Below are 10,980 nucleotides of genomic sequence, written 5' to 3'. Positions count from 1 at the left end.
CCTGATCTATATGTATAAGAGATGTCATAACCTTACTTAATCGGTTAGCCACAATTTTTGACAATATTTTAACATCTAGTTGGATCAGGGAGATTGGACGGTAACTTTTACACTCACTTGGATCTTTGTCCTTTTTAAGAATCAGACTGATCTGGGCTTGTGTCATGGTTGGAGGAAGTTTTCCATTCTTTAATGATTCAGTATAAACTTCTAACAAAAGTGGGGCCAATTCTGTAGCATAGGATCTAAAAAATTCTGTGGCAAAACCATCTGGCCCCGGAGCCTTGCCAGTAGGTAGGTACTTAATTACCTCGTTAAGCTCCTCCAAGGTTATCTTGGAGGAGCAGTGGTAGCTCAGCGGTTAAGTCTCTGGGTTACTGATCAGAAGGTCGGGGGTTCAAGCCCCTGCACTGCCAAGATGCCACTGTTGGGTCCTTGAGCAAGGCCCTTGACCCTATCTGCTCCAGGGGTGCTGTATCATGGCTGACCCTGCACTCTGACCCCAGCTTAGCTGGGATATGTGAAAAAGAAGAATTTCACTGTATATGTGCAAATGTATAATGTGTGATAAAGAAAATTAATAATTATTAAATTATTATCTCAGAATCAAGAGAGTTTTTTTTGCTCAGTCATCAGTTTAAGAAGATCTAATGGTTCCACAAAGTTTCTAATATCTTCATCAGTAGATGAAGACGTGGAACTATAGAGATCATGATAGAATTCTTTAAAAGCATTATTAATATCAATGGCTGAGGTAAATATTTCACCACCAGCAGATTTCATTGAGGTAATGGTAGAAAAAGACTCTCTCTGCTTTATAAATCTAGCCAAAAGCTTCCCTGCTTTGTCCCCCGACTCAAAGTATGACTGTCTTGCCCTGAATAACCAAAACTCCACCTTCCGCTACAAAATAGTACTATATCTGTATTTCAATCGGGTCAATTCTCTGAGGCCATCAGATGACATTCGGCGCTTCAGCTCTGCCTCGGCAGACTTTTAATATTCTCTTCCAACTCCACGAGTTCTTGTGCTTTGGATTTTTTGGTGAATGAGGCATACTGTATGATCCGGCCCCTAAGAACCGCCTTAAGTGCCTCCCAAGCCACGCCCACAGAGGATACTGAGGACCAGTTGGTCTCCATATAAACATTGATTTCAGTCTTTAACATTTGTTGGAAATCAGGATTTTGTAAAAGGGACACATTAAGGCGCCAATTATATGATTTCTTTTTCTCTATATATGGCATCACCTCTAAACTCACCAGGGCATGATCTGAGACTAAAATCTTTCCAATTGAGCAATCAACAACAGATGAAATGAGGGATTTGGATATAAAAAAAAAATCTATTCTAGAATAAATCTTATGAACTGATGAAAAAAATGTATAGTCCCTACCAGATGGGTTCAAAAGTCTCCAAATATCCGAAAGACCAAGATTTTTACACATCTTGTGAAGCATCAGTGTTGCTCTAGGGGACTTACACACTTTTGCTTCACTGTGATCAAGGACTGAGTCCATCAAAAGATTAAAGTCTCCTCCCAATATTATATCATGAGGGGTGCCAGTGGCTTGCAACATCCCTTCAAGATCTATAAAAAAGCCCTGATCATCAGAGTTAGGTGCGTAAATATTAGCCAAAATCAGACTTTGCCCTTGAATTTCAGCTAAAACAATAATGACTCTTCCTAATTTATCTTTAATCTGTTTGAGACATTTGAATTGTAGATGTTGATTTACCAATATAATGACTCCCTTGCTCTTACTTGAGCCAACACTAAAAAAAAAACATGTCCACCCCATATCTTCCCAAATTTTTCAGCTTCCTGCGGGGAGAGAGGTGTTTCTTGAAGAAACACTATATCATATTTCTTACGTTTAAGAAAAGAAATAACCTTCCTTCTTTTTATGGGGTGCCCCAACCCATTCACATTCCATGTGGAGAGAGACAACTTATTCATATTAACATTTGACATTGATATAATAATAATAAAAAATTGTGTGTGAAAAACAAAATTATGAAGACCACATTCCCCATTAGTGAAACAATCAACCCCCGAACATCCCCCCAAACAAAACAAACAGAAAAAAGAAAAACATGCACATTAACCCCGCGCACGACAGCGCCAACCGGCGACAATCCCTCTAAACTCAAAAGGTCCATGAACGCCCTCGAGCCCCCACGACAACTTTGCCATCGGATTGCTCAATTTTGCCTCACAAATTTGTGAGCAAAATGACATAACAGAAAATACTTTGTGAAATAAACCCAGTTAATAGGAAGAATGAGCACAAGAAATGTGTAGATTCATTCACAGAACTGTCTCAAGGATGTGATCTTCCACAAAACAAATTCCAGCTGATATAAAACCGTTCAGATTCCTTGGACAGACAAACGAATGTTCCGTGAGCCGGCTGTTATGAGTTCAGCGGATGACATAATCATTCAAATGTCCCGTTAAAAAAAAAAAAAAAAACTCAAAACAAACTACAGCCAGCAGGAGGAATAAGCACGAAGAACGAACAGATTAATCCACAGCTGTTCCAAAGGAGTGTTATTCAACAGAACATGCTCAAGCCGCTAGGTGGAATCAATACAAAAAGAAACAAAACCGGCATCCGGTCAAGTCAATTCACTCGGAGGCTGCATAAAAGTATATACCATGACTTACATAATCCGTCAACTTTATAAAAGACATCATTTGTGTGAGCATGTAAATATTTTGTGGTCATCCGTAGTGTCCACTCTCAAACTGGCTGGGAACTTCAATGCAAATGTAATCTTCCATCAATGCAAAAGATTCTTTAAGGAAAAGTGTTATTCACAAAACAAGCAAAAAATCCAAAATGTCGCCCAGCTTCCTCAAGAGTTAGTACAGCGAGTCAGGCCCACTCACATGAGAAACATCCAATGGTTTACTCAGACATTGATTCTATAAAAGACATTGCCAGATTTGGACATGTGAATACTTTGCGACCGTTTATCGTTTCTATTCTCAGTTTGGCAGGAAACATCAGAGCAGACGAGATGTTTTTTCTGATGTAAGAGTTTCTTTCATTCCTTGAACCGATCGCGTTTCTCTCTTGTCGAACTCGCAAAGTCTGGGAACAAGAAAACATTATGGTTCTTCCAAGAAAGCTTCCCTTTGCTCCTCGCCTGGCGCAACACAAGATCTTTATCGGATGATCTCAGAAATCTGGCCAAAATCGATCTGGGCCTGTCTCCCTCAGCAAATCTGTGAGCTGGGACTCTGTGAGCTCGCTCGATTTCCAGCTTGTGGCCTGTTATGTCGAGCAGACTCGGGAAGAGCTCGTCCAGGAATTTCACCATATCTCTGCCCTCCTCATGCTCAGGAATTCCAACAAATCGAACGTTATTCCTGCGGTTTCTATTTTCAAGATCTTCAAGCTTTTCAAGGAGATGTTCCAAATCAACTTTGGTCGTGGGCGGATTAGCGGATGATTCCCTCTCCGAAGATTCCAGAAAATCGATTCGTTTTTCAACATCAGTCACTCTTGTACCTAACTCAGAGAATTTTATTTCCATCGCCGTGATCGATCGACGTATTACAGCGTGATCCTCCAAGTCAGCAAGAATCTTCGTCAACATCATCGACATGTTGGACAACTGACGCTGGATCTCCTCTCTCGCCGCGCCATCCAAATCGAGTCCCCAGTCTGTAGGCCTGTCGGGGCTTTCATCCTGAACAAGTAAGTGTCTTTTAATATCTCCAGAGCCCGAGGATTTTGACTTCTTTGCCATGTTTTGCAACAAAGGACAAATGTGTAACTGGGTGTATCAAATTTCACCAGATTATAACATGAGAATAATCAAAAATTCAGCAAAGTGCGCAGAGCTCGTCGCTCACACGTCTGCTCCTTGCATGGCGTCCATTTTCCCCAATAATTGTATTTCTAACCCCAGTGAGCAAGCTGAAGGTGACTGTGGTAAGGAACACAAAACTCCATAAGATGTTGATTAATGGAGAAAAATAACCTTGAGAGAAACCAGACTCACTGTGGGGGCCAGTTCCCCTCTGACTAACATCATGAATATAATGGCAATATTACTTATGTATAGTGCAAGTCATGGTTTAAAATGAGTAAACTAAGTAAGTGTTAAGGGTCAGTGTTTATGTATTTCATTTCAAGAGTGTAGTCCATCAGTAGACAAAGGTGATGCAGGCAGAGATCAGTGAGGTGCATCGCAGTTCAAATGGCAAGTCATTTCGGTGAGGTTCGGTGAGGTCTATCTTAAGTTCAAGGTTCAGGCAGTGGCATATGAAGTATCCAATGTCTTACAGTTGGAGTTGACATCAGTTCATCCTCTGAAGTCTATCGTAATAGACTGAAATGATGTTTGGCTGGCATCGGCTGCATTTAGTCGTCATCAATCAGAGACACGTTGCAGTGGAGTCCGATATCCAGTAGGAACAGAGCTGGATCTGGCCGGTTCTAGTAACCTCAGGATATGACTCCCAAGGTTGAGACATGGAAACAAATAGAATAATATTAGCGTAGATATCAGTCAATTTATTGCAGAGTTATAGATCATGATAGATGTTTCAGGTTTTGGCAGACCTAACTAAAGCAGCCTAATTGTGAGTTGATGGATAAATTAGGTGTATGTCTGGCTAAATATATGAGTCTTTAGTCTAGACTTAAACTGAGTGAGTGTGTCTGCATCCCGAACAGTGTTAGGGAGACTATTCCATAGTTTAGGAGCCAAATATGAAAAGGATCTACCTCCTTTTGTGGATTTTGATATTCTAGGAACTATTAACAGGCCAGAATTTTGTGATCGTAATGAACGTGATGGAATATAGCGTGTCAGAAGGTCACTTAAGTACTGTGGGGCTAGACCATTCAAAGCTTTGTATGTAGTTAACAGGATTTTAAAATTAATATGAAATTTAACAGGTAGCCAATGTAACGATGATAAAATGGGGCTAATATGATCATATTTCTTGGTTCTGGTCAGCACTCTGACAGCTGCATTTTGAACCAGTTGAAATTTATTTATTGAACTTGCTGGACATCCTCCCAGTAATGCATTACAATAATCTAGTCTTGAGGTCATGAACACATGAATTAGTTTTTCTGCATCAGCAACAGAGAGCATGTGTTGTAATTTAGCAATATTTCTGAGGTAGAAGAATGCTGTTCTACAAACATTGGAAATTTGATTTTCAAAGGACTGATTGATATCAAATATAACACCTAAAGTTCTTCGCTGTAGAAGATGATGTAACGGTACATCCATCGAGAGTCAAATTATATTTTAGCATCTTATTTTTAGAATAAGAAACTTATTCCATGATTCCTGATAATTTCTCCCAGGGGAAGCATGTATAAGGAGAAAAGCAGAGGCCCTAAAACTGATCCTTGTGGCACTCCATACTTTTGTTTGATTTGACAATTCCTTCTTTACACAGACAAAGTGGTAGCGGTCTGATAAACAGGACCTAAACCATGCTAATGCAAGTCCACTAATGCCAACATAATTCTCCAGCCTATTCAAGAGAATGTCGTGATCTATCATGTCGAAGGCAGCACTAAGATCTAAAAGCACTAGATGAGAAATGCAGCCGTGATCAGATGATAAGAGCAAGTCATTTATAACTCTTATAAGTGCAGTCTCTGTACTGTGATGGGGCATAAATCCAAATGGAAATTCTTCATATATACTATTTCTCTGTAGAAATTAACATAATTAGGAGGACACAACATTTTCTAGTATTTTCGACATAAATGGTAGATTTGAAATCGGTCTGTAATTAGCCAATTCTCCAGGATCAAGTTGTGGCTTCTTAATAAGTGGTTTGATAACTGCCATTTTAAAGTTTCTTGGGACATGTCCTAAGGATAACGAGGAGTTAATATTAAGAAGAGGTTCTGAGATTATAAGGAATACCTCTTTTAAGAGCTTAGTTGGTATTGGATCTAACATTCATGTTGTTGCTTTTGATGTTTCGATAAGTTTTGTTAGCTCTTCATGACCTATGACAGTGAAGGATTGAAGTTGCTTGTGAGCAAAATTATGAGACACTGTTTTCTGAGGTACTGTGACAGATGATTGCATAATTCCGATTTTATTTCTGATTATTTCAATTTTATCAGTAAAGAAATTCATGAAGTCATTACTATTGTGCTGCGACAGAATATCTGGTTCATTTGAGGCTTTATTCCTAACCAATTTATCCACTGTACTGAATAAACACCTAGGATTGTTGTGGTTATTTTCTGAGTTTGCTATAATATGCTGACCTGGCAGCTTTTAGTGCCTGTCTGTAGCTATAGACACTATCCTTCCATGCACTGCGAGATACCTCTGATTTTGTATTCTTCCACTTGCGCTCCATTTTCAGAGTTGTTCTCTTGAGAGCATGAGTGTGATCATTGTACCATGGTGCAGGGCTTTTTTCTTTAATTTTCTTTAATTGAAGGGGGGGTGACACTATCAAGAGTGCTAGAGAAGACTGTATTTATATTTTCTGTGATTTCATCAAGTTCTTCTAGACTTTGTGGCTTACTGAGTGTATGAGATAGATCTGGAAGATTATTAGTGAAGCTATCTTTAGTGGTCGAATGAATCGTTCTACCTGAACGATAGCGTGACAATAGCTGATCGCAGCATACAAGAGAAGAGGAAATGATCAGAGATGTCATCGCTCTGCGGTAGAATTTCTATAGTATCAACATCAAATCCATATGACAATATTAAATCTAACATATGATTATGGTGATGAGTTGGTCCTGTCACTTTTTGTGTGACTCCAAACGAGTTGAGAATATCGATAAATGCTAATCCCAATGTGTTATTTTTATTATCTATATGAATGTTGAAAAAAATCAACAATTAAAGCTCTATCTACAGTAACTACTAGATCTGATAGAAAATGTGCAAATTCACCAAGGAAATCTGAGTACGGCCCGGGTGAACTACAGTACTGTTCAAAAGTTTTACGCACATAAGGTGTTTCACAAAAACATTTGTTTTAAGATGGTTATTTGTATCTTCAGCTTTAGTGTGTCAATAGGAAATATAAATGTTAGACTCACAAACATTATTTTTGCAAATAGAAAGATTAGTATAGAAGAACAGGGAGCCCTGCAACAGATGTCATGGCCCCCACAGGGACCCCCACTGAACATCGAGTCAGTCTGAGATTACATAAAGAGACAGAAGCAATTGAGACTAAATAGATAAAGAACAGGGAGCCCTGCAACAGATGTCATGACCCCCACTGAACATCGTGTCAGTCTGAGATTACATAAAGAGACAGAAGCAATTGAGACTAAATAGATAGAAGAACTGTGTCCAGGTGTATCTAGGAGAATTGGGGCTGTTTTAAAGGCAAATGTGGTCACACCAAATATTGATTTAGCTTTTTATTTTTAATTTTACTGGACTTTGTATGACATTATGTGATAAATGAAAACTATTTATGGCATTATTTTTGAAGACATCCTCACTATGCAACATTTTTCACAAGTGCCTAAAACTTTTGTAAAGTACTGTATATTTACTGTATATACTGTAGCAAGGACAAAAGATGACAGATTTTTTATTTGTATATGAATGTGTCACATCAAGCATTATTAGTTCAAAAGACTTAAACTTATATCCTGTCCTCTGAGTAACACCAAAAACTTCACTGTAAATTGCAGCAACACCTCCTCGACCCTTCAGACGAGGCTCATGTTTATAACAATAACCTGAGGGAGTAGATTCATTTAAACTAATATATTCATCCGGTTTAAACCAGGTTCCAGTCAAACAGAGCGCATCCAAACTATGATCTGTAATAATTTCATTTACAATTAGTGCTCTGGTTGAAAGAGATCTATGTTTAGTAGCCCTACCTTTATATGATGTTTATCTTCAATTTTTTTTTGTTTTTTCAAGTTTGACCTTAATCAGATTTTTCTAAATGATTTAGTGAGGGTTTTGTGTTTGGTAGTTCGGGGAACAGACATAGTCTCTATATGATATCTAGGTGATACAGTCTCTATGTGTTGTAGTTTATGTTTCCTGTGTGACGTCTCAAGGCAGCTAGCAGACGGATTAACCAGTTTGTCTGCTTCCTGACCTGGGCCCCAGTTAGTTAAATACTATCACTATTAAGACTATGAGCCAAATTACTATAGAGGAGAGCGGCACCTTTCCTGGAGGGATGGAGCTGTCTCTCTTTAGCAGGTCAGGTCTACCCCAAAACTCTTCCAATCGTCTATAAATCCTATGCTGTTCTCCAGACACCACTCAGACATCCAGCCATTCAGTGACACTAATCTACTATAAACCTCGTCACCACAGTGAGCAGGTTAGACAGTTCTTGTAGCGACAGTATGATCATGAGTTTGATTTCAAGGGATCACATGACCTTATACAAAGTACACTTTGGTCGCACTGTGAATCACTAAAATAGTCTTCTAAATGCATAAATGTAAAGACAGGTAACACTCACCTGAGAATGTAAACAAATTCAAATTGATTCGGACTGCCGAAGTTTCAGTAGAACACAAACAAGCATAAAATGAAGTTTACCAGATCTGAATTTAGGGAGTACTGGTGATGTTTTTCTCCGCAGGCTGTTGGTTTGAGCGGCACCTTAATAGGAGTACAAGATCAAGATCATGCTAACAGATTAGTTCTTGTCATGGACAGTGTTTCCTCTTGTGTGTCCAGTGATGATGCAGAGTTTCTGTGGCGTTTGTCTCGAGCGTCTCGTGATCTCTCTTTACTGTCCAGCATCACAACCGAAGACAAGAAACGACTCACATGAGGCCTTCGACTTCGCCAAGAGAGACAAACGAATCTTCATTTTCTGCTTACAAAGTACAAAATAACTGATGTTAATAAATGAGTTTTACAGTGAGCGCAGTGTCGCTGGAGTTTCATCTGCTTTTCTCCGCAGTGGTACACCGTTTGTCTCAGTGATGTTGGCGATTATGAAGGGATCAAAGTGAAAATATTAAATTCCTACATCATTAAAGATCATCTGCAGGTGAGATGATGAAATGTTGAATACAGAACAGTACTTAATGAATCGATGAGTGAAATGTCTTTAATATCTGCAGCGAGCAAATGAACTCAATCCAAAAGATGCAACTTCTATCCATATTCTGGGTTACTGGTGAGTTTGCATTTAAACCATGAATAATAATGGATGACTTCTGTAAGGACTGTCCTTTGAGTGGATCTCTGACCGTCTGTGTTTCTGCAGGTGTTTTGCATTTGCTGAATTACCCTGGTACCAACGTAAAGTTGCAGCTGTTATTTTTGCATCACCTCCGACGGCGACTTATGAAGAGGTCAAAGAAACGAACAGATGCAGCTGCTCATAATCACTTACACACGTTTGAAATGTTATTTGGATTGTAGACGGTATGTTTCTGTAACCACCAAAACATTTGGTGCTAAAACTGTCTTGCAACAATCAAATGATTGTGTGTTTTGTCTCTGTCAGGCTTCGGCATATTTCCTGAAAGCTGAAGAAGGTGCAGTAAAAACAAACACTTTAACTGTATTTTCATGTGTGTGACAGACTGCAGCTGTAACAAACTGTCATTTCTCATTTTAGTCGAGCCAAATTTCTACAGTAAGAACCTGCTGATGTTGGGAAAGACGTACATGATGTTGAGTGACCGCGAGAAGGCCATGTTGTGGCTCAATAAAGCGCACGATTATCCTGCAGTCACAGAAGAAGACAAACAGGTTCTCACAGTCATGTTTATCTGTCTGTTATATCATATACTGAGCTGTAATATTCATTTCTGACCCAACACAGGTACATAAAGATGCTTTGGATCTTCTCAAGAAACTCAACGCATGACGAGTGAAATCAGAACACAGTATTTTTATAAGATGCCTTAATGGTCTTTTGTTGTTTTTTTCTTCACATACACTATATTGCCAAAAGTATTCGCTCATCTGCCTTTAGACGCATATGAACTTAAGTGACATCCCATTCTTAATCCATAGGGTTTAATATGACGTCGGCCCACCCTTTGCAGCTATAACAGCTTCAACTCTTCTGGGAAGGCTTTCCACAAGGTTTAGGAGTGTGTTTATGGGAATTTTTGACCATTCTTCCAGAAGCGCATTTGTGAGGTCAGACACTGATGTTGGACGAGAAGGCCTGGCTCGCAGTCTTCGCTCTAATTCATCCCAAAGGTGCTCTATCGGGTTGAGGTCAGGACTCTGTGCAGGCCAGTCAAGTTCTTCCACACCAAACTCGCTCATCCATGTCTTTATGGACCTTGCTTTGTGCACTGGTGCGCAGTCATGTTGGAACAGGAAGGGGCCATCCCCAAACTGTTCCCACAAAGTTGGGAGCACGGAATTGTCCAAAATCTCTTGGTACGCTGAAGCATTCAGAGTTCCTTTCATTGGAACTAAGGGGCCAAGCCCAGCTCCTGAAAAACAACCCCACACCATAATCCCCCCTCCACCAAACTTCACAGTTGGCACAATGCAGTCAGACAAGTACCGTTCTCCTGGCAACCGCCAAACCCAGACTCGTCCATCAGATTGCCAGATGGAGAAGCGTGATTCGTCACTCCAGAGAACATGTCTCCACTGCTCTAGAGTCCAGTGGCGGCGTGCTTTACACCACTGCATCCGACGCTTTGCATTGCACTTGGTGATGTATGGCTTGGATGCAGCTGCTCGGCCATGGAAACCCATTCCATGAAGCTCTCTACGCACTGTTCTTGAGCTAATCTGAAGGCCACATGAACTTTGGAGGTCTGTAGCGATTGACTCTGCAGAAAGTTGGCGACCTCTGCGCACTATGCGCCTCAGCATCCGCTGACCCCGCTCTGTCATTTTACGTGGCCTACCACTTCGTGGCTGAGTTGCTGTCATTCCCAATCGCTTCCACTTTGTTATAATACCACTGACAGTTGACTGTGGAATATTTAGTAGCGAGGAAATTTCACGACTGGACTTGTTGCACAGGTGGCATCCTATCACAGT

The 10,980-nt window shown here is 40.0% G+C and overlaps 1 protein-coding gene across 1 annotated transcript; it reads left to right on the top strand.

Moving 5' to 3' along the window:
* Nucleotides 1-8,658: 8,658 nt before the first annotated feature.
* Nucleotides 8,659-9,896, top strand: LOC127431931 (regulator of microtubule dynamics protein 1-like). The gene is given in 9 exon segments (XM_051682593.1): nucleotides 8,659-8,781; nucleotides 8,783-8,803; nucleotides 8,805-8,838; nucleotides 8,918-9,007; nucleotides 9,081-9,136; nucleotides 9,227-9,314; nucleotides 9,470-9,500; nucleotides 9,584-9,717; nucleotides 9,791-9,896. Coding segments are annotated over 9 exon segments (621 nt in total). The 5' UTR covers nucleotide 8,659; the 3' UTR covers nucleotides 9,836-9,896.
* Nucleotides 9,897-10,980: the final 1,084 nt, after the last annotated feature.

This window comes from Myxocyprinus asiaticus, chromosome 41, assembly GCF_019703515.2.
Source record: "Myxocyprinus asiaticus isolate MX2 ecotype Aquarium Trade chromosome 41, UBuf_Myxa_2, whole genome shotgun sequence".
NCBI lineage: Eukaryota > Metazoa > Chordata > Actinopteri > Cypriniformes > Catostomidae > Myxocyprinus > Myxocyprinus asiaticus.
Note: the sequence above shows the minus strand (reverse complement) of the source record. Positions and strands in the feature narration are given on the sequence as shown.